Below are 24,101 nucleotides of genomic sequence, written 5' to 3'. Positions count from 1 at the left end.
ATATTTGCGTACGCATTTCCACCTCTCCCGCTCCTTCCATTTCTGGTTTGGAAGCTCAGTCAAACTTCCCTTACAATGATCCTAGTTGCTCCCTCTTGGGCTTATCAGCCTTGGTTCACAACACTTGTAGACCTCTCAGATACTTCCTAGTCACCAGCAGTATATTCAGTGTATGGTAGGTGCAAAGCATTATGAGTCAGTTTTACCTTTCAGCATAAAATCTGCACCAACATAGTTTACCAAATGTGTAGCTTAGCTGTGATAGTTTTTCACCTCTGCCGCAGGAGTTCACCCTTATCTAGGCACTGTATGGTAATTGGAAAAGTATTTCACCAATGACTTTCTCATTCACAAAAGCACAGGATCCTTAAGGTAATCATCAAATTTAACAATTAATGTCAAAGTCCCAACTGCAACCTCAGTAGATTCAAAATTACCCTGGCTCAACAATCAATACCCAGGAAAGGAGTACATGCTTTTCAGAAACAGATTTTAATTTTTAACCCGTCACACTGACAGAATGGTGATGAAGTTGTGCATGATTGCATTATGCATAAAGTTAGTTTCCAAAGAACGCCCTGAGGTGCATCCTATTACATCAGTACTTGCTACCGGTTTGTGCAAGCTCCTCTGGATTGGAAGAATCTAGTGTTGTCACTTCAGGTCATGCAAAGGATGTTGTAGTGGAACACACATTCTCTAACCATAAAGCAACCCTTCGCGGATCACCAGCTTCACATCCCACAGAAAATGTATACTTGTAACCAGCTATTTAGAGCTTGTGTTGCAGATCATATGAACTTCTGATCTCATCTTTGGAAGGAAATTAGGTAGCTGGTTTTGTGAAGCATTCCATATTTTACTACACACGCACAAGCAAGCATTTGTTCTTGAAGGAGAACAAAACACAATCTAAGATGGAGTCTGCTGAAACCTCAGTCCTGAAATATTTTTAGAAAGTGCACCTCCACCCTTACAAATATTCCAGGAAACCCATTGAATTTTCTAAATCCATTCCTGGAATACTGTGTGGCAAGCTAATAATTAACCACAAATTTTATGCATTGTGGAAAGAGAGGCCTGAGGGCACTGCTCAAGACTAGGAAAATAGTACTACTGTGATCACAAGTCATTCTCAGTACTGAAAATCTTGCTCTTAAGCACTTGTAATATTCCTAAGCTAAAACTAGATGGAATGATAGTGCACAGCATGTTCATTTAAAACACACAAGCTGCAAACAGTTGGTTACTGGTAAGTAGTATTTCCCTTCACACAGAGCTGTGAAATATTTCCCATATGTCACTGATGTGTTTGAACTTCTGGTTTGAACTTCTGGTACGTGTAATAAAAAAAAAAACTAAAAGAAATACCAGAACTTGTAATATATCTTGTGTAAGATCTCTTGTAATATATATTTTGTAATATATATCTTGTAATATATCTCTGTGTCTCTGCTTTAAAACTTTCATAGAAGTTTTAACTTAACATATGAAAAATCTGTCTCCGGTTCTCCTTCTAACCTTTGTGTTTTTTTTCCCCAGTTGGATCTGCGGTATGTGTCAGTGGACAAGGAGCTTGCCCTACTATTAAACACTGCAACATCAGTGACTGTGAAAATGTTGGTCTGTATATAACTGATCATGCACAGGTACATCAGTCTTATTAGAATTATTTACTAGGAGTTTGGCTGCGATGGCAGTTTCAAGAGGCACATTGAAGACGAGCTCTCTTTTTTTTTTTCCTTTTTTTTTAATTGGAATCCCTGATTGATTTTCCACTGTGACTGAAATAGGCACCTGAGACTTCTTAAAAATTAGTTGTGCAATTGGTGCTGGCAGGGTGCAGCAAGAGTGTTGGATTCTGTGTTAGTTAAAGCAACATGACTACATTTGTCAAAATGCGCACAAATGAGCTATAAAAATAGGTGGTATCAGTAAAGCCCTTCATGGGCTGTAGTGGAGTGCAACAGCAGTCCAACAATTGCAGGGTTCCCTGTGGGTGCCTCAGGAAGCAGAGGTCTGCATTTCTGCCTCCAGGGTACAAACTCCAGTTATATGGACTAAGCAAATGTCTACCTATGGAGGAAAATGGTGGCACATTTAGGAGAAAGTCAGCATACATTTATTTCTCTCTCAAGCAATGGATCTTATTAATAGTCACAAAAAACTTCATATCAAATCCTATGCATAGAAGCACCATCCTGTACTACCTTTGATCCTTTTAACAAACATCCACTCAAACCTAGACATCCCAAAATACATCTACTTGCACTAATTGCCTACCAGATTTCATGTACATTTCTCAAACAGCACCACAATTATTTACAAACCAAATGTCTTGTCAGTAGAAAGTGAGTCATCAGTTACACTGTCTCTACTGATGCCTGTTTAATATGATAGGTAATTAAGACATATTCTTTGCAAAATTGGTTTTATTTAATATGAAATCTTAATACTGCATATGTAATGTATAGGAAAGGACCTCTTTTTTTTGTATGAACAGCCCCCGCCCGTTGCTTGGACTGATGCAGCTGGTCTTTTGACTAGTGCATTGAGCTCTGCTATACAGGCCCCAAGGCATGTGCTCTGACCCCCAAAGTATGTGTACAATTGGCTAACACATAATTGGCTTGTATGTGGTACAAGAGTTATCCAGGGCTATTCAGCTAAATATCACCCTTGAACTGCTGCACTTAATTATGCCACCACTGTTTTGACAAGGTGAAAATGTGAGACTCAGTCTTCCACTGCAGCCTGGTTGAACAGCTTAATCCTGCCAACACGACTTGGCAAAATAAACCTTATTTTTTAATATTAATAAGCCACCCCTAGGAAAGACCTTGATACCTACCAGACAGTGTGCTTAAAATTAAACAGAAGGACATGTTCCTTCCGTGTTTAACATGCTCTGACAGCAAAAACATAAAATTACCCTTATCATGAGTGCAATTTCAATGTCACTGTGAGCTAATAGCAAACCATCCTAAAACAGCAATCTAAAGACAATCACAACCCTACACATTTTCAGTATTTCCCTCAATACATCCTAAGCGATAATTAGTACAATTACCAAACAGCATACAATAATCATTTCAGTGTAGCAGTGAATTTTAGTGAGATGCTCACAAGGTAATCCTGTAACAGTGACTATATGCCTCCTGGGCAAAATGCTTGTGGTAGAAGTTTGCTGTACATGTGTGAGTGTTCACTGCAGAAACACCTATGTTCACTTGATGCACCTTGGTTCATCCTGCGCTTAGCTATACACGAGATACCAGTACTTTGCGGTGCTTGCAGAATAATTTTAAATTACCAAGTTATGAGCCACAGTGCGTCTGGGCTGGGTAATTGTCTCCCATTATGTGTTACAGGTATAGATATCCCTTTACCATGTAGGTGGATTGTTTACTAAAACATGCAGAGTGGTTGCAGTGTCTACGCCCTGCTGTCAGTGCACCATTTTTATTAGGAGTGGTAATCATGGAGTTAGATCCTTGGCCCTGAAGAAAGCCATGGGGAAGAGTGGCTTGAAATATCATGGCTGAACACAAACTGAGTGTCATTATAACCACTAGTTTTCTGTGCGTCCTCCCGTTTTTAGGTTGAACGCACAGTGCTCTGGCCTGTTGTAATCTATCTGTGGACTTTTAACCACGTCCACCACGTGCCCATCACTATCACTTGTTTATGGGCTTGCCTTTCAAAAATAATTTGTTATGTTAAATGCTTTACTTTTGTCCCTCCTTGGGGCAGTTTTGTTACTGCCTTTGCCCTCAAGCTTGTTACAAGGATAATTGCACATTTGCTGATACGTTTGACTTCGAGCTAACTTCTTTATCAATCTCTCCTTTGCACTCAAGCTCATGTCAGCCGTGGCGCTTTGAATCAGCTTCTTGATGTGCTACTGTTTTACTTCTCATTTTCAATATATGTGGCAAGAAAAGTCCAGTTAGGAATTTACAGTGCTAATAGCTCCAACTCGAGCAAACGCGAGACACATTGTATTTCAAATGATTGTTTAAGTCAACCCCCCACCCCCTTACTATCAGACTATTGCATGGTAATAACCACCTAGTGCTCCTGTGTCTTGCCCTTGTAGTAGCACACTCCCTTTACCGAATGAAACAGGAAGGACCCTATGATGAATCATGCCACAAAGGGGCAACCTTGGTGGGTGAGGGTTGTACAGCAAAAAGCAATGTGCTTTTGTTACCTTTTGGAGATACTAAGCTCTGGACAACCCACTTACACCCCCCCCCCCCCCCCCAAGCCCTATCTTATGCAAGAAGGGCACCAAATGTGCCCTTCAAAGCAGCCTGGTGGTGCTCAGAGGCCACCCCACCCCAGCCCGTAGATACCCAATACACAGGGAGAGGTGGTCACACCTCTCCCTTGCAGGAAATCCTTTGTTCTGCTCCTCCGGCCTAAGCCTGGCTCACCAGCATTAGGGCAGAACAGTGTCTGGGGTCAGCAGTAGTGTGGGCTGGCAGCTAGACCCCATAAGGCTGCATAGGCAGAACTGGGTTGGGGGGAGGGGGAATCCTCTATGCAACCCCCAGAATACATGGTATCATGCAACTAACACTGTATTCGGTCTAGTAGCATGATTCCAACATGTTTGTTGCCAAACATGCCTAGTTTCTGAGAAGCCATTAAGTAGTTGGAAAACTCGTGTTGACCAGTGTCCACTACATACCTTAAGATGGCTTCCCCGCATTTAGAGACCAGGAATTGGCCTAGGGTTAGTAGGGGTACCTTGCTCATGCAGGGGCATCCCCACACTTAGGCATGCACTCTGCCCTTGTGCTGAAGGGCCTGCCTTTGGGGTGACTTATAATGTCTAAGTGCAGTGGTCAGATCTGGTGGTGAAAGGGTGTATGCACCATTTCACGTGGCTGCAATGGCAGGCCTGTAGTCAGTTTGCATTGACACCCATGGGTGGCATAATACATGCTGCAGACCATGGGTGCAGGAAACCCTGGTGTACCAATGCCTTGGATACCTAGGTACCATATACTATGGACTTACATGGGTGCACCAGTATGCCAATTGTGGGTGTAAGAAGTTACTGGCAACTAAATTTAGGGGAGAGAGTACAATCACTGGGTACTGATTGGAAGGGTTCCTGTGAACTACAGTCCAAACACACTGACATCTGGCTAAAAGTGGGGGTAACTATGCCAGAAAGATGGCACTTTCCTACCACACTGCTACTAAGGACTGAGCGAGGGTTTCATAAAGAACCTAACTGGACCTGATAGAGATTGTGACATTATTAAAGGGGAAGGCTTCACAACACACTATAATAATCCACTTTCCTACACAGTATGCTCCAGCCTTTCCATTATGCATGTAGATATTCATTCATTGGAAGTGCAAAGAAAATACTCACTATGTAGAACTAAAAATTACAGTAAGTAATACATTTTTCATTGCTGAAACATTTTTCATTCTTTATGTCTAATCTGTAAAACTGTGCTGCATTGTACCCATTCAGTTGTTTCATAATAACAAAATGATTTAAAAAAAAAAAAAAAAAATGCAATTTTAAATAATAAAAATATTCTACACTCTTTATACTCACTTTTTCATGAGTCTCATTAGTAATTGCTATTCTAATATTTGTGGCAGGGGATTTATGAGGACAATGAGATCTCCAATAATGCATTAGCCGGGATTTGGGTGAAGAACCATGGTAATCCAATTATCAGACGGAATCACATTCATCATGGACGAGATGTTGGGGTTTTCACGTTTGATCATGGCATGGTAAGATTGGGTTGTACATCTTGGAATATTAGTGAATCACGTTTGTTTAGATATTTGACCTAGGCATTAGGTACTGTCTTGTCTTTTTTTTGTCATAGTTAGTCTTTATGGCTTCTTGTATGATTTTTGACACTTGGTGTTGCACACTTGCGCACCTAAAACCAGCTTTTGCCATCTTGCCCGAATACCAGTGGGACTCACATGCAACTTGCATTGACTCATTTCTGAATTGATTTTTACTACAAAGTAGGTCAGTATCTTATCTAAGTTAGTTCAACTGAATGATTGCATTCCTCCCTTTTCTTATGAAATGGATCAGTCAGATTATTGGACAGTATCCTTCCTAGATACTGTTTATCATGGGTGTCTTGGAGCCCTAATACCCACTGCGCTAAAGACTGGAGAGCCAACATACAGCCTTTAGTTATGTGAATCTCTCAGGAAAGGAAGTAACCAGGCCCACTTGAGGTGATGTGAGGGGGTGAGGCACAGTTGTTTAGTTTTTAGTCATTGCTTTACTTTGTAAAGAGTATTATTTTTAGTAACAGGTAAGTAAACGATAAACATTAAATTAAGATAAACAATGATACCAAAAAGGCCCTAGCAACTTCTGTGGCCACATTACAATTTAAATGCCCCCTCCCACTTGTTTTTTAACATTGGGCTCTGCGCCCTGTTTGATCCAGTGAGGAATGTAGCCAAGCCTTCGTTTGCGACAGGATCCAGCAGTGACTGCATTAGAGAAATACAAGCATGAGTTCATATAAAATTACTGATGTATATATCTTATAGAGACACCTAGTTGCAGATTACTTAACTTAGAATTTCCCCCAGGCATCAGTCTGGATCCAGAGATTTTCCTCGAGCAGTATCTCTGTGCGCCATTTCGAGGCGTCAATCGGCTCTGCATCCTTCGTTGTCGTTGTGCGCGCTGGATATGTCGTGGGTCCTATACAGGCGCTACCCCGGTTTGCTGACTTCAGTTCTTTTCTTCCCACACAAGCCTAGCACTGATCTGAAGAAGAGGTACCCCTCAGTTGTTTTTTGACTGATCTTATTTGACTTTTTGTCAGTTTTTTGTGTCTTGACACTCCTGATGCATGGAGGGTGTCTTTGTGTAAGACCGGGTTCAAGCCCTGCCACTCCTGCCATCCTGCGATGTCCATGACTGGTCTGCACCTTGTGTGCTTGTGTCTGTAGCGCATCCATGACCCGAAGTTGTGCTCAGAGTGCTGGGGCCATGAATCTGAAAGCTTTGAGGGAGTGGTCTGTAAAGCTCCTTGCGGCCTGGCACTCTGCTCAGCTTTGCTTCCAATCTCTGTTGAGAGGAAAGTCCTGAGAACGTTCATGGAGCACCCCCTTCTTCATCCTCTCACTCCAAGTCCCTGGGACACTCTGGTAAGTCCAGGCACAAGAAGAAGTTGAAGAAGAAAAAGCGTTCTTCAACTTAACTCCATTCGACGGCCAACGATATGAGGGAATAGGAGTGTTGTCGTTTCTTGGAGCCTGCTTCTGGGTCGGCTCCACGCCTCCCCAAGTTTCGGGGAGCTGGAGCGACTCCTGCCCAACTCAGAGTTTTATGAGGCCATGCACCTCATCTTTGCGGAGTCCGACTCTGCTGGAGTGCCTTTGGGTCTCGTGGGGTCAGAAGGGGCCCCCTCAGGTTCTGCGCTGGTGGCTTCAGCCCCAGCTCCAGGGAGTACCCATGGATCTGTGGCATTGGTCATACCATGTCTACCTTCCCTGGTGCAGGTTAAGACGTCTGCACTCCCGATGCCCCCCGTGCCCCTGGGTGGCGTCGACCCCATCGGCATTGCAGACTCCTACACAGAACCGGTCCGGACTCGTGCAACGCCGAGTCTGTCTTCAACAGAGGGTCCTTGCCACCTATGTAGGATCCTGACCCTTATTCTTATGGGTTGGGGTACGGGAGAAATGGGAGTGGTCGCTGGACCCTTAAATACCAGCTGCAGGACCCCTTGGACTGGCCTGCGGTCCTCTGTGAAGCCAGTGGCCTGGACACTTCCCCTGACACTGGAATGCTTTCTCCCCCTACCGTGACTGTGGAGGAGGGAGTGTCCTATTCTCTAGTGTTGCGAAGAGTGGCCAAGGTCCTGGGCCTCGAGCTGCCTTCGGTGGCAGTTAGGCCTAACATCCTGACAGAGGTGCTTCTGCCTGGGACCTCATCCTCTGAACCCCTATTGCTCTTCAATGAAGCCCTTACTGGTGTCCAGCTGGGTACCTGGTCCAAACCCAGCACAGGGGCTCATGTGAACAGGACTATTGCCCTCTACCATATGTAAGAAGCTGGCCTGGTGTGTGGTGGGTTCCTAAGGTACTTACACCTTATACCAGGTCCAGGTATCCCCTCTTTGTGGAGTGTCTAGAAGCCAGGCTCTCTAGAGGTAGCTGTGGATGAGCAGCCAAGGCTTATCTAGGAGACATGCAAAGCCCATGCAATACCACTGTAGTCACACGATACTCACACACATGAAAGAAAACACTCAGTGTTACAAAAATAAAGGTACTTTATGTTCGATGGCATCTGTCGCTGTAGATACGCATGTTTTGCATAGCTCGCCATCTGGTGTTGGGTCGGAGTGTTACAAGTTGTTTTTCTTCGAAGAAGTCTTTCGAGTCACGGGACCGAGTGACTCCTCCTTTTGTCTCCATTGCGCATGGGCGTCGACTCCATCTTTGATTGTTTTTTTTCCGCCATCGGGTTCGGACGTGTTCCTGTCGCTCCGAGTTTCGGAACGCAAAAACAGCTAAATTTCGGAAGATTTTCGTCGGTATTGTTGCGTTCGGGATCGGCGTAGTCAGAATCAACACCGCATCGAAGATCGAAGAGCTCCGGAGCCCTTCGGGGTAGTTTTCGATCCCCGTCGGGGCCTGCTCGGCCCGACCGCGTGTAGAAGAACGCTGATGGAACGGACCCCGTTCCGTTTCTGTCCCAAATGCCACAAAAAATACCCCTATTCAGACCAACACTTGGTCTATAACCTGTGCCTATCACCTGAGCACAGTGAAGACACCTGCGAGGCCTGTTGTGCGTTCCGGTCCCGAAAAACACTCCGAGACCGTCGAGCAAGAAGACTTCAAATGGCGTCCACGCCGACAGCGCACCGAGAGTTCGAGGTACAGGAAGAGGAAGAAACCTTTTCGATACACGAATCGGACTCCGAGGAATTCGACGATCCACGAACCGTGAGTAAGACGTCGAAAACCACGCATAAGAAGATTGTCAAGGCCCAGGGGACGCCACCAGGCCATGGCTCCACCCATAAATTCGGTGACCGACCGTCGGCACCGAAAAAGGCCCAATCAGTGCCGAGACCGTCCGACTCCGGTCGAGACACCGGCACGCAGCCTTCTCGGGACCGAGAAAGTGCTGGAGACATACATCGACACCGAGATAGCGGTGTAGACACGGCTCGACGCCGAGACAGCGGCACCAATGAAGATCGACGCCGAGATGTTTCGACTCCGAAAAAGAAAAAAGCCACCTCGGAGCCGAAAAAAGATGCAGACAGGGTTTCGGTGCCGAAACAACCTGCAACCGACCCAGTTTCAGGCTCTTATACCGAAGAGCAATCAATGACCTCCCAAATGCGAAAGCATAGGTTTGAGGAAGACCTGCAATCCACCGATATAGACCATACGCAGAAATTATTTTTATACAGCAGGGGACAGGAAAGATAAGCACCCTTCCCCCTATTAGGAGAAAGAGAAGACTGGAATTTCAAACTGACCAAACACCACAAACAAAAATGGTGAAAAGGGTTACTCCGCCACCCTCTCCTCCACCTATAATTCACGTCTCGCCAGCACAAACTCCATCACATTCCCCGGCTCACACCACCATGAGCCAAGGTGACCAGGATCAGGACGCATGGGACTTATACGACGCCCCTGTGTCAGATAACAGTCCGGAGGCATACCCTACAAAGCCATCACCACCAGAGGACAGTACTGCATATTCTCAGGTGGTGGCTAGAGCAGCACAATTCCACAATGTAAGCCTCCACTCAGAACAAGTCGAGGATGACTTTCTATTCAACACCCTCTCTGCCACCCACAGCTCCTACCAAAGCCTGCCTATGCTCCCTGGTATGCTTCGGCACGCAAAAGACATCTTTAAGGAGCCGGTCAAAAGTAGGGCAATCACACCAAGGGTGGAAAAAAAAGTATAAAGCGCCTCCTACAGACCCTATTTTCATAACTTCGCAGCTGCCACCAGATTCTGTCGTTGTAGGAGCAGCTAGGAAAAGGGCCAACTCCCACACATCTGGGGACGCACCACCCCCAGATAAGGAAAGCCGCAAGTTCGATGCAGCTGGAAAGAGATTCGCAGCACAAGCTGCAAACCAGTGGCGCATCGCTAACTCACAGGCACTTCTTGCGCGCTATGACAGAGCCCATTGGGATGAGATGCAACATCTCATTGAACATCTACCCAAAGACCTACAAAAGAGGGCAAAGCAAGTGGTTGAAGAAGGACAGAACATTTCAAACAACCAGATACGCTCCTCCATGGACGCAGCAGACACAGCTGCAAGAACAATAAATACATCTGTGACCATCAGAAGGCATGCATGGCTACGAACGTCTGGGTTTAAACCAGAGATTCAGCAGGCAGTTCTCAATATGCCATTCAACGAAAAAGAACTGTTCGGTCCAGAAGTGGACACGGCGATTGAGAAACTTAAAAAGGACACAGACACTGCTAAAGCCATGGGCACACTCTACTCCCCGCAGAGCAGAGGAAATTACAGCACCTTCCGCAAAACACCCTTTAGAGGGGGGTTTCGGGGTCAGGCCACACAAGCCAGCACCTCACAGGCAACACCATCCAGTTACCAGGGACAGTACAGGGGAGGCTTTCGGGGCCAATATAGAGGAGGGCAATTCCCTAGGAATAGGGGAAAATTTCAAAGCCCCAAAACCCCTACAACTAAGCAGTGACTCACATGTCACTCACCCCCTCCACACAACACCAGTGGGGGGAAGAATAGGTCATTATTACAAAGCATGGGAGGAAATCACTACAGACACTTGGGTTCTAGCAATTATCCAAAATGGTCATTGCATAGAATTTCTACAATTCCCTCCAAACATACCACCAAGAGCACAAAATTTATCAAAACATCATTCCGAGCTCCTGGAGATAGAAGTTCAAGCACTATTGCAAAAGAACGCAATCGAGTTAGTACCAAACACACAAATAAACACAGGAGTTTATTCACTGTACTTCTTAATACCAAAGAAGGACAAAACGCTAAGACCAATCCTAGACCTAAGAATACTAAACACATACATCAAATCAGACCACTTTCACATGGTCACACTACAAGAAGTGTTACCATTGCTGAAACTACATGACAACATTAGACCTCAAAGACGCGTATTTCCATATACCAATACATCCATCGCACAGGAAATACCTAAGGTTTGTATTCAAAGGAATACACTACCAATTCAAGGTACTGCCTTTCGGTTTAACAACCGCTCCAAGAGTCTTTACCAAATGTCTAGCAGTAGTCGCTGCACACATCAGAAGGCAGCAAATACATGTATTCCCGTATCTAGACGACTGGCTAATCAAGACCCATTCGTTAATAACGTGCTCACACCACACCACACAAATCAAATCATACAAACCCTCTACAAACTAGGGTTCACAGTCAACTTCGCAAAATCCAACATTCTGCTGCGCAAGGTACAACAATACCTAGGAGCCATAATAAACACAACAATAGGAGTAGCCACTCCAAGCCCACAAAGAATTCAAAATTTCAACAACATCATACAACGCATGTATCCAACACAGAAAATACAAGCAAAGATGATATTACAACTCCTAGGCATGATGTCTTCATGCATAGCCATTGTCCCAAACGCAAGACTGCACATGAGGCCCTTACAACAGTGCCTAGCATCACAGTGGTCACAAGCACAGGGTCACCTTACAGATCTGGTGTTAATAGACCGCCAAACTTACCTCTCGCTTCTATGGTGGAACAATATAAATTTAAACAAAGGGCGGCCTTTCCAAGACCCAGTGCCACAATACGTAATAACAGATGCTTCCATGACAGGGTGGGGAGCACACCTCGATCAACACAGCATACAAGGACAATGGAACGTACATCAAACAAAACTGCATATAAATCACCTAGAACTGCTAGCAGTTTTTCAAGCATTAAAGGCTTTTCAACCAATAATAGTTCACAAATACATTCTCGTCAAAACAGACAACATGACAACAATGTATTATCTAAACAAACAAGGGGGGACGCACTCAACGCAATTGAGCCTGCTGGCACAAAAGATATGGCGTTGGGCAATTCACAACCAAATTCGCCTAATAGCACAATTTATCCCAGGAATTCAGAATCAACTCGCAGACAATCTCTCTCGAGATCACCAACAGGTCCACGAATGGGAAATTCACCCCCAAATTCTGAACACTTACTTCACGCTCTGGGGAACACCTCAAATAGACTTGTTTGCGACAAAAGAGAACGCAAAATGCCAAAACTTCGCATCCGAAAGGTATTGCAGGTAAGTACTTTAGGAACTTCAAATCATCAAAATTGCATGTATACTTTTCAAGTTATTCACAAATAGCTGTTTTGAAAGTGGACACTTAGTGCAATTTTCACAGTTCCTAGGGGAGGTAAGTATTTGTTAGGTTAACCAGGTAAGACAGACACTTACAGGGCTTAGTTCTTGGTCCAAGGTAGCCCACCGTTGGGGGTTCAGAGCAACCCCAAAGTCACCACACCAGCAGCTCAGGGCCGGTCAGGTGCAGAGTTCGAAGTGGTGCCCAAAACACATAGGCTAGAATGGAGAGAAGGGGGTGCCCCGGTTCCGGTCTGCTTGCAGGTAAGTACCCGCGTCTTCGGAGGGCAGACCAGGGGGGTTTTGTAGGGCACCGGGGGGGACACAAGCCCACACAGAAATTTCACCCTCAGCGGCGCGGGGGCGGCCGGGTGCCGTGTTAGAACAAGCGTCGGGTTCGCAATGGAAGTCAATGAGAGATCAAGGGATATCTTCAGCGCTGCAGGCAGGCAAGGGGGGGCTTCCTCGGGGAAACCTCCACTTGGGCAAGGGAGAGGGACTCCTGGGGGTCACTTCTGCAGTGAAAGTCCGGTCCTTCAGGTCCTGGGGGCTGCGGGTGCAGGGTCTTTTCCAGGCGTCGGGACTTAGGTTTCAGAGAGTCGCGGTCAGGGGAAGCCTCGGGATTCCCTCTGCAGGCGGCGCTGTGGGGGCTCAGGGGGGACAGGTTTTGGTACTCACAGTCGTAGAGTAGTCCGGGGGTCCTCCCTGAGGTGTTGGTTCTCCACCAGCCGAGTCGGGGTCGCCGGGTGCAGTGCTGCAAGTCTCACGCTTCTTGCGGGGAGATTGCAGGGTTCTTTAAAGCTGCTCCTTTGGATAAAGTTGCAGTCTTTTTGGAGCAGGTCCGCTGTCCTCGGGAGTTTCTTGTCGTCGTCGAAGCAGGGCAGTCCTCAGAGGATTCAGAGGTCGCTGGTCCCTTTGGGAGGCGTCGCTGGAGCAGAGTTCTTTGGAAGGCAGGAGACAGGCCGGTGAGTTTCTGGAGCCAAGGCAGTTGTTGTCTTCTGGTCTTCCTCTGCAGGGGTTTTCAGCTAGGCAGTCCTTCTTCTTGTTGTTGCAGGAATCTAATTTCTAGGTTCAGGGAGAGCCCTTAAATACTAAATTTAAGGGCGTGTTTAGGTCTGGGGGGTTAGTAGCCAATGGCTACTAGCCCTGAGGGTGGGTACACCCTCTTTGTGCCTCCTCCCAAGGGGAGGGGGTCACATCCCTAATCCTATTGGGGGAATCCTCCATCTGCAAGATGGAGGATTTCTAAAAGTTAGTCACCTCAGCTCAGGACACCTTAGGGGCTGTCCTGACTGGCCAGTGACTCCTCCTTGTTATTCTCATTATTTTCTCCGGCCTTGCCGCCAAAAGTGGGGGCTGGGGCCGGAGGGGGCGGGCAACTCCACTAGCTGGAGTGTCCTGCGGTGCTGTGACAAAGGGGTGAGCCTTTGAGGCTCACCGCCAGGTGTTACAGCTCCTGCCTGGGGGAGGTGTTAGCATCTCCACCCAGTGCAGGCTTTGTTACTGGCCTCAGAGTGACAAAGGCACTCTCCCCATGGGGCCAGCAACATGTCTCTAGTGTGGCAGGCTGCTGGAACCAGTCAGCCTACACAGATAGTCGGTTAAGTTTCAGGGGGCACCTCTAAGGTGCCCTCTGTGGTGTATTTTACAATAAAATGTACACTGGCTGTAAAGAAATGGCTCCCTGTTGCAGTTACCCCCCACTTTTTGCCTGATACTGATGCTGACTTGACTGAGAAGTGTGCTGGGACCCTGCTAACCAGGCCCCAGCACCAGTGTTCTTTCACCTAAAATGTACCATTGTTTCCACAATTGGCACACCCTGGCATCCAGATAAGTCCCTTGTAACTGGTACCTCTGGTACCAAGGGCCCTGATGCCAGGGAAGGTCTCTAAGGGCTGTAGCATGTATTATGCCACCCTAGAGACCCCTCACTCAGCACAGACACACTGCTTACAAGCCTGTGTGTGCTGGTGACAACAAAATGAGTAAGTCGACATGGCACTCCCCTCAGGGTGCCATGCCAGCCTCTCACTGCCTATGCAGTATAGGTAAGACAGCCCTAAGGCAGAGTGCACTATACCATAGGTGAGGGTACCAGTGCATGAGCACTGTGCCCCTACAGTGTCTAAGCAAAACCTTAGACATTGTAAGTGCAGGGTAGCCATAAGAGTATATGGTCTGGGAGTTTGTCAAACACGAACTCCACAGCACCATAATGGCTACACTGAAAACTGGGAAGTTTGGTATCAAACTTCTCAGCACAATAAATGCACACTGATGCCAGTGTACATTTTATTGTAAAATACACCCCAGAGGGCACCTTAGAGGTGCCCCCTGAAACTTAACCGACTATCTGTGTAGGCTGACTAGTTTTAGCAGCCTGCCACAAACCGAGACATGTTGCTGGCCCCATGGGGAGAGTGCCTTTGTCACTCTGAGGCCAGTAACAAAGCCTGCACTGGGTGGAGATGCTAACACCTCCCCCAGGCAGGAATTGTCACACCTGGCGGTGAGCCTCAAAGGCTCACCTCCTTTGTGCCAACCCAGCAGGACACTCCAGCTAGTGGAGTTGCCCGCCCCCTCCGGCCAGGCCCCACTTTTGGCGGCAAGACCGGAGAAGATAATGAGAAAAACAAGGAGGAGTCACTGGCCAGTCAGGACAGCCCCTAAGGTGTCCTGAGCTGAGGTGACTCTGACTTTTAGAAATCCTCCATCTTGCAGATGGAGGATTCCCCCAATAGGGTTAGGATTGTGACCCCCTCCCCTTGGGAGGAGGCACAAAGAGGGTGTACCCACCCTCAGGGCTAGTAGCCATTGGCTACTAACCCCCCAGACCTAAACACGCCCTTAAATTTAGTATTTAAGGGCTACCCTGAACCCTAGAAAATTAGATTCCTGCAACTACAAGAAGAAGGACTGCCTAGCTGAAAACCCCTGCAGCGGAAGACCAGAAGACGACAACTGCCTTGGCTCCAGAAACTCACCGGCCTGTCTCCTGCCTTCCAAAGATCCTGCTCCAGCGACGCCTTCCAAAGGGACCAGCGACCTCGACATCCTCTGAGGACTGCCCCTGCTTCAAAAAGACAAGAAACTCCCGAGGACAGCGGACCTGCTCCAAGAAAGGTTGCAACTTTGTTTCCAGCAGCCTTGAAAGAACCCTGCAAGCTCCCCGCAAGAAGCGTGAGACTTGCAACACTGCACCCGGCGACCCCGACTCGGTTGGTGGAGATCCGACACCTCAGGAGGGACCCCAGGACTACTCTGATACTGTGAGTACCAAAACCTGTCCCCCCTGAGCCCCCACAGCGCCGCCTGCAGAGGGAATCCCGAGGCTTCCCCTGACCGCGACTCTTTGAACCTAAAGTCCCGACGCCTGGGAGAGACCCTGCACCCGCAGCCCCCAGGAGTCCCTCTCCCTTGCCCAAGTGGAGGTTTCCCCGAGGAACCCCCCCCTTGCCTGCCTGCAGCGCTGAAGAGATCCCGAGATCTCTCATAGACTAACATTGCGAACCCGACGCTTGTTTCTACACTGCACCCGGCCGCCCCCGCGCCGCTGAGGGTGAAATTTCTGTGTGGGCTTGTGTCCCCCCCGGTGCCCTACAAAACCCCCCTGGTCTGCCCTCCGAAGACGCGGGTACTTACCTGCAAGCAGACCGGACCCGGGGCACCCCCTTCTCTCCATTCTAGCCTATGTGTTTTGGGCACCACTTTGAACTCTGCACCTGACCGGCCCTGAGCTGCTGGTGTGGTAACTTTGGGGTTGCTCTGAACCCCCAACGGTGGGCTACCTTGGACCAAGAACTAAGCCCTGTAAGTGTCTTACTTACCTGGTTAACCTAACAAATACTTACCTCCTGTAAGGAAATGCCTCCTTGGCATGGTTGCCCCCTGACTTTTTGCCTTTGCTGATGCTATGTTTACAATTGAAAGTGTGCTGAGGCCTGCTAACCAGGCCCCAGCACCAGTGTTCTTTCCCTAACCTGTACTTTTGTATCCACAATTGGCAGACCCTGGCATCCAGATAAGTCCCTTGTAACTGGTACTTCTAGTACCAAGGGCCCTGATGCCAAGGAAGGTCTCTAAGGGCTGCAGCATGTCTTATGCCACCCTGGAGACCTCTCACTCAGCACAGACACACTGCTTGCCAGCTTGTGTGTGCTAGTGAGGACAAAACGAGTAAGTCGACATGGCACTCCCCTCAGGGTGCCATGCCAGCCTCTCACTGCCTATGCAGTATAGGTAAGACACCCCTCTAGCAGGCCTTACAGCCCTAAGGCAGGGTGCACTATACCATAGGTGAGGGTACCAGTGCATGAGCATGGTACCCCTACAGTGTCTAAACAAAACCTTAGACATTGTAAGTGCAGGGTAGCCATAAGAGTATATGGTCTGGGAGTCTGTCAAACACGAACTCCACAGCACCATAATGGCTACACTGAAAACTGGGAAGTTTGGTATCAAACTTCTCAGCACAATAAATGCACACTGATGCCAGTGTACATTTTATTGTAAAATACACCCCAGAGGGCACCTTAGAGGTGCCCCCTGAAACTTAACCGACTATCTGTGTAGGCTGACTAGTTTTAGCGGCCTGCCACAAACCGAGACATGTTGCTGGCCCCATGGGGAGAGTGCCTTTGTCACTCTGAGGCCAGTAACAAAGCCTGCACTGGGTGGAGATGCTAACACCTCCCCCAGGCAGGAATTGTCACACCTGGCGGTGAGCCTCAAAGGCTCACCTCCTTTGTGCCAACCCAGCAGGACACTCCAGCTAGTGGAGTTGCCCGCCCCCTCCGGCCAGGCCCCACTTTTGGCGGCAAGGCCGGAGAAAATAATGAGAATAACAAGGAGGAGTCACTGGCCAGTCAGGACAGCCCCTAAGGTGTCCTGAGCTGAGGTGACTCTAACTTTTAGAAATCCTCCATCTTGCAGATGGAGGATTCCCCCAATAGGGTTAGGATTGTGACCCCCTCCCCTTGGGAGGAGGCACAAAGAGGGTGTACCCACCCTCAGGGCTAGTAGCCATTGGCTACTAACCCCCCAGACCTAAACACGCCCTTAAATTTAGTATTTAAGGGCTACCCTGAACCCTAGAAAATTAGATTCCTGCAACTACAAGAAGAAGGACTGCCTAGCTGAAAACCCCTGCAGAGGAAGACCAGAAGACGACAACTGCCTTGGCTCCAGAAACTCACCGGCCTGTCTCCTGCCTTCCAAAGATCCTGCTCCAGCGACGCCTTCCAAAGGGACCAGCGACCTCGACATCCTCTGAGGACTGCCCCTGCTTCGAAAAGACAAGAAACTCCCGAGGACAGCGGACCTGCTCCAAGAAAAGCTGCAACTTTGTTTCCAGCAGCTTTAAAGATCCCTGCAAGCTCCCCGCAAGAAGCGTGAGACTTGCAACACTGCACCCGGCGACCCCGACTCGGCTGGTGGCGATCCAACACCTCAGGAGGGACCCCAGGACTACTCTGATACTGTGAGTACCAAAACCTGTCCCCCCTGAGCCCCCACAGCGCCGCCTGCAGAGGGAATCCCGAGGCTTCCCCTGACCGCGACTCTTTGAACCTAAAGTCCCGACGCCTGGGAGAGACCCTGCACCCGCAGCCCCCAGGACCTGAAGGACCGGACTTTCACTGGAGAAGTGACCCCCAGGAGTCCCTCTCCCTTGCCCAAGTGGAGGTTTCCCCGAGGAATCCCCCCCTTGCCTGCCTGCAGCGCTGAAGAGATCCCGAGATCTCTCATAGACTAACATTGCGAACCCGACGCTTGTTTCTACACTGCACCCGGCCGCCCCCGCGCCGCTGAGGGTGAAATTTCTGTGTGGACCTGTGTCCCCCCCGGTGCCCTACAAAACCCCCCTGGTCTGCCCTCCGAAGACGCGGGTACTTACCTGCAAGCAGACCGGAACCGGGGCACCCCCTTCCCTCCATTCTAGCCTATGTGTTTTGGGCACCACTTTGAACTCTGCACCTGACCGGCCCTGAGCCGCTGGTGTGGTGACTTTGGGGTTGCTCTGAACCCCCAACGGTGGGCTACCTTGGACCAAGAACTGAACCCTGTAAGTGTCCTACTTACCTGGTAAAACTAACAAAAACTTACCTCCCCCAGGAACTGTGAAAATTGCACTAAGTGTCCACTTTTAAAACAGCTATTTGTCAATAACTTGAAAAGTATACATGCAATTTTGATGATTTGAAGTTCCTAAAGTACTTACCTGCAATACCTTTCGAATGAGATATTCCATGTAGAATTTGAACCTGTGGTTCTTAAAATAAACTAAGAAAAGATATTTTTCTATATAAAAACCTATTGGCTGGATTTGTCTCTGAGTGGGTGTACCTCATTTATTGTCTATGTGTATGTACAACAAATGCTTAACACTACTCCTTGGATAAGCCTACTGCTCGACCACACTACCACAAAATAGAGCATTAGTATTATCTATTTTTTACCACTATTTTACCTCTAAGGGGAACCCTTGGACTCTGTGCATGCTATTCCTTACTTTGAAATAGCACATACAGAGCCAACTTCCTACACCTCCCCTAGGAACTGTGAAAATTGCACTAAGTGTCCACTTTTAAAACAGCTATTTGTGAATAACTTGAAAAGTATACATGCAATTTTGATGATTTGAAGTTCCTAAAGTACTTACCTGCAATACCTTTCGAATGAGATATTACATGTAGAATTTGAACCTGTGGTTCTTAAAATAAACTAAGAAAAGATATTTTTCTATACAAAAACCTATTGGCTGGATTTGTCTCTGAGTGTGTGTACCTCATTTATTGTCTATGTGTATGTACAACAAATGCTTAACACTACTCCTTGGATAAGCCTACTGCTCGACCACACTACCACAAAATAGAGCATTAGTATTATCTCTTTTTACCACTATTTTACCTCTAAGGGGAACCCTTGGACTCTGTGCATGCTATTCCTTACTTTGAAATAGCACATACAGAGCCAACTTCCTACATTGGTGGATCAGCGGTGGGGTACAAGACTTTGCATTTGCTGGACTACTCAGCCAATACCTGATCACACGACAAATTCCAAAATTGTCATTAGAAATTCATTTTTGCAATTTGAAATTTTTCTAAATTCTTAAAAGTCCTGCTAGGGCCTTGTGTGTTAAGTCCCTGTTTAGCATTGTCTTTTAGAGTTTAAAAGTTTGTTAAAGGTTTGAAATTAGATTCTAGAAACAGTTTTAGATTCTTTAAAAAGTCTTCCAACTTTTAGCAAAATAATGTCTGATACAGAGATGAATGTGGTGGAACTCGACACCACACCTTACCTCCATCTTAAGATGAGGGAGCTAAGGTCTCTCTGTAATATAAAGAAAATAACCATTGGCTCCAGACCTACCAAAATTCAGCTCCAGGAGCTGTTGGCAGAGTTTGAAAAAGCCAACCCCTCTGAGGATGACTTCACAGAGGAAGAAATTAGTGACTTGGAGGGCAATTCCCCCCTTCCAGTCCTAAATAGGGAGACCAGGGCCTCTCAAGCCCTGTCTCCAAAAATGATAGTCAGAAATGTTGCTTCCCTCACAGGAGGGTCCAGCATTTCTGAAATCACTGAGGATGCTCTCAGTGAAGATGACCCCCTGTTAGCCAGGATGGTCAAAAGATTGGCTTTGGAAAAGCAGCTCCTAGCCATAGAAAGGGAAAGAAAAGAGATGGGCCTAGGTCCAATCGATGGTGGCAGCAACTTAAATAGGGTCAGAGATTCTCCTGACATCCTAAAAATCCCCAAAGGGATTGTAACAAAATATGAAGCTGGTGATGACATCACCAAATGGTTCACAGCTTTTGAGAGGGCTTGTGTAACCAGAAAAGTGAACAGATCTCACTGGGGTGCTCTCCTTTGGGAAATGTTCACTGGAAAGTGTAGGGATAGACTCCTCACACTCTCTGGAAAAGATGCAGAATCTTATGACCTCATGAAGGGTACCCTGATTGAGGGCTTTGGATTCTCCACTGAGGAGTATAGAATTAGATTCAGGGGGGCTCAAAAATCCTCGAGCCAGACCTGGGTTGATTTTGTAGACTACTCAGTAAAAACACTAGATGGTTGGTTAACTGGAAATGAAGTGTGTGACTATGTTGGGCTTTATAATTTGTTTATGAAAGAACACATTTTAAGTAACTGCTCCAATGAAAAGTTGCATCAGTATCTGGTAGACCTAGGTCCAATTTCTCCCCAAGAATTGGGAAAGAAGGCAGACCACTGGGTCAAGACTAGGGTAACCAAAACTTCCACTGGGGGTGACCAAAAGAAAGGGGTTACAAAAACTCCCCAGGAGAAAGTGGGTGACACTAGAAACAAAGAAAAAGAGTCCTCTGTAGGCCCCCAAAAACCAGAACAGGTGGGTGGGCCCCAAGACACAACCCAAAACAAAGGTGGGTACCAGGGTAAGAACTGGGATGCCACTAAGGCATGGTGCCACAACTGTAAACAGTCTGGGCACCACACCAAGGACACTTCTTGTCCCAAAAACAAACCCCAGAACAAGATTCCAGGGGTAACCAGTGTAGCCATGGGAGATGACTCCTCAGATGAGGAGGTCTTCATAGCCTTCCACTGGAAACAGGGCCCAACAGGTGAGTTGGAGATTCCAGAGGGAAGTAGACACTTCCACCACCTACTGGTGAATGGAATCCCAACCACTGCCCTGAGAGACACTTGTGCCAGTCACACTATTGTGCATGACAGGCTGGTGCTCTCAAACCAGTACATCCCAGGTGAGACTGCCAGGGTAAGAGTTAGCCTAGACAGGGTCACTAAGAGGCCTGTGGCTTTAGTACCCATAGAAGTGGGTGGCACTCTTAGCTGGAGAAGGGTAGTAGTCAGTACAGACCTCCCCCTTGATTGTCTCCTTGGAAATGACTACCCAGAGGTTAGTCAGAGCCCAAGAGAGGGACTGGTCCAGTGCCAGTCCTCTCCCAAGGATTCTGGAAGTCCTGCCTCTGCAGTAAATGCAAGTAGGCCCCAGAAGAAAAAGAAAAGGAAACAGAGTAGGAAAGGTGGACAACCTTTAGCCAAGGTTCCAGCAAGCCAAGGAGATTCTGCTCCAGTAGGGGAGAACTCCAAAAATGGCTCTGATAAAGTCCAACCTGACCCACAAGAAGTCCTGGCTAGTCAGGCAACTGTTAAGCCTGAGTGGGTGGCTCCTCAGCTAACAGAAGAAAGAGTGGAAGAAGGGTGTTTACTACAAGATGTGGTGACCCCCCACTCTAATACAGCAGACAGGCACCCTGAACCCAAAGAAGCCTGTAACTTAGCCCCTTCCCTTGTAGGTGAAGAGCTAAAGGTGTGGTTCTGGGCACTGACAGCTGTCAGTGGCCTCTGCTGGGTGTTAGCCTTTATGGCTGCACTATCCTTGGCCTGGTGGTCTGACCCCATGCCAAATAACAAGTTAGGCCCCCTGACCCTGTTGGTCATGGTGGGGTTACTCCAGCTCTGGGTAACCTCTTTGGGTAAGCTAGGGGTGACCCTGGCTAAGATAAGATTAGCAGAGGTGGATACCTCTGACCTCAAAATAGAGAGAATGGGTGAAGACATAAAAAGCACAGACAAGAGGCAGTTCAGACTAGGTCCTATCACTGTGGAAGTGGGTCAGTTCCCCAGAGGGAATGACCTGAACAGGAGGATGTAAGGCAGAGTAGGCCCTGCAACAAACCAGCCATTTCCTCTACTCTTCCTCGCCTGACAGACTAGGAAGACTCTTCCAGCGTTGGCTGAGTCTCCTGGCCTGTGGGCTGGGGGGGGGCTTGTGTAAAGAAATGGCTCCCTGTTGCAGTTACCCCCCACTTTTTGCCTGATACTGATGCTGACTTGACTGAGAAGTGTGCTGGGACCCTGCTAACCAGGCCCCAGCACCAGTGTTCTTTCACCTAAAATGTACCATTGTTTCCACAATTGGCACACCCTGGCATCCAGATAAGTCCCTTGTAACTGGTACCTCTGGTACCAAGGGCCCTGATGCCAGGGAAGGTCTCTAAGGGCTGTAGCATGTATTATGCCACCCTAGAGACCCCTCACTCAGCACAGACACACTGCTTACAAGCCTGTGTGTGCTGGTGACAACAAAATGAGTAAGTCGACATGGCACTCCCCTCAGGGTGCCATGCCAGCCTCTCACTGCCTATGCAGTATAGGTAAGACAGCCCTAAGGCAGGGTGCACTATACCATAGGTGAGGGTACCAGTGCATGAGCACTGTGCCCCTACAGTGTCTAAGCAAAACCTTAGACATTGTAAGTGCAGGGTAGCCATAAGAGTATATGGTCTGGGAGTTTGTCAAACACGAACTCCACAGCACCATAATGGCTACACTGAAAACTGGGAAGTTTGGTATCAAACTTCTCAGCACAATAAATGCACACTGATGCCAGTGTACATTTTATTGTAAAATACACCCCAGAGGGCACCTTAGAGGTGCCCCCTGAAACTTAACCGACTATCTGTGTAGGCTGACTAGTTTTAGCAGCCTGCCACAAACCGAGACATGTTGCTGGCCCCATGGGGAGAGTGCCTTTGTCACTCTGAGGCCAGTAACAAAGCCTGCACTGGGTGGAGATGCTAACACCTCCCCCAGGCAGGAATTGTCACACCTGGCGGTGAGCCTCAAAGGCTCACCTCCTTTGTGCCAACCCAGCAGGACACTCCAGCTAGTGGAGTTGCCCGCCCCCTCCGGCCAGGCCCCACTTTTGGCGGCAAGGCCGGAGAAGATAATGAGAAAAACAAGGAGGAGTCACTGGCCAGTCAGGACAGCCCCTAAGGTGTCCTGAGCTGAGGTGACTCTGACTTTTAGAAATCCTCCATCTTGCAGATGGAGGATTCCCCCAATAGGGTTAGGATTGTGACCCCCTCCCCTTGGGAGGAGGCACAAAGAGGGTGTACCCACCCTCAGGGCTAGTAGCCATTGGCTACTAACCCCCCAGACCTAAACACGCCCTTAAATTTAGTATTTAAGGGCTACCCTGAACCCTAGAAAATTAGATTCCTGCAACTACAAGAAGAAGGACTGCCTAGCTGAAAACCCCTGCAGCGGAAGACCAGAAGACGACAACTGCCTTGGCTCCAGAAACTCACCGGCCTGTCTCCTGCCTTCCAAAGATCCTGCTCCAGCGACGCCTTCCAAAGGGACCAGCGACCTCAACATCCTCTGAGGACTGCCCCTGCTTCAAAAAGACAAGAAACTCCCGAGGACAGCGGACCTGCTCCAAGAAAGGCTGCAACTTTGTTTCCAGCAGCCTTGAAAGAACCCTGCAAGCTCCCCGCAAGAAGCGTGAGACTTGCAACACTGCACCCGGCGACCCCGACTCGGTTGGTGGAGATCCGACACCTCAGGAGGGACCCCAGGACTACTCTGATACTGTGAGTACCAAAACCTGTCCCCCCTGAGCCCCCACAGCGCCGCCTGCAGAGGGAATCCCGAGGCTTCCCCTGACCGCGACTCTTTGAACCTAAAGTCCCGACGCCTGGGAGAGACCCTGCACCCGCAGCCCCCAGGACCTGAAGGACCGGACTTTCACTGGAGAAGTGACCCCCAGGAGTCCCTCTCCCTTGCCCAAGTGGAGGTTTCCCCGAGGAACCCCCCCCTTGCCTGCCTGCAGCGCTGAAGAGATCCCGAGATCTCTCATAGACTAACATTGCGAACCCGACGCTTGTTTCTACACTGCACCCGGCCGCCCCCGC

At 48.2% G+C, this 24,101-nt stretch overlaps 1 protein-coding gene across 2 annotated transcripts in view; it reads left to right on the top strand.

Moving 5' to 3' along the window:
• The window catches only part of FBXO11 (F-box protein 11), a 608,024-nt gene that overhangs the window by 258,832 nt on the left and 325,091 nt on the right, over positions 1-24,101 (top strand). For both annotated transcript variants that reach the window (XM_069234039.1, XM_069234040.1), the window contains exons 10-11: positions 1,543-1,649; positions 5,632-5,769. In XM_069234039.1, the coding sequence (XP_069090140.1) occupies positions 1,543-1,649; positions 5,632-5,769 (245 nt within the window). The remainder of the gene's footprint in view (positions 1-1,542; positions 1,650-5,631; positions 5,770-24,101) is intronic.

This window comes from Pleurodeles waltl, chromosome 5 (assembly GCF_031143425.1).
Source record: "Pleurodeles waltl isolate 20211129_DDA chromosome 5, aPleWal1.hap1.20221129, whole genome shotgun sequence".
Lineage (NCBI taxonomy): Eukaryota > Metazoa > Chordata > Amphibia > Caudata > Salamandridae > Pleurodeles > Pleurodeles waltl.
Note: the sequence above shows the minus strand (reverse complement) of the source record. Positions and strands in the feature narration are given on the sequence as shown.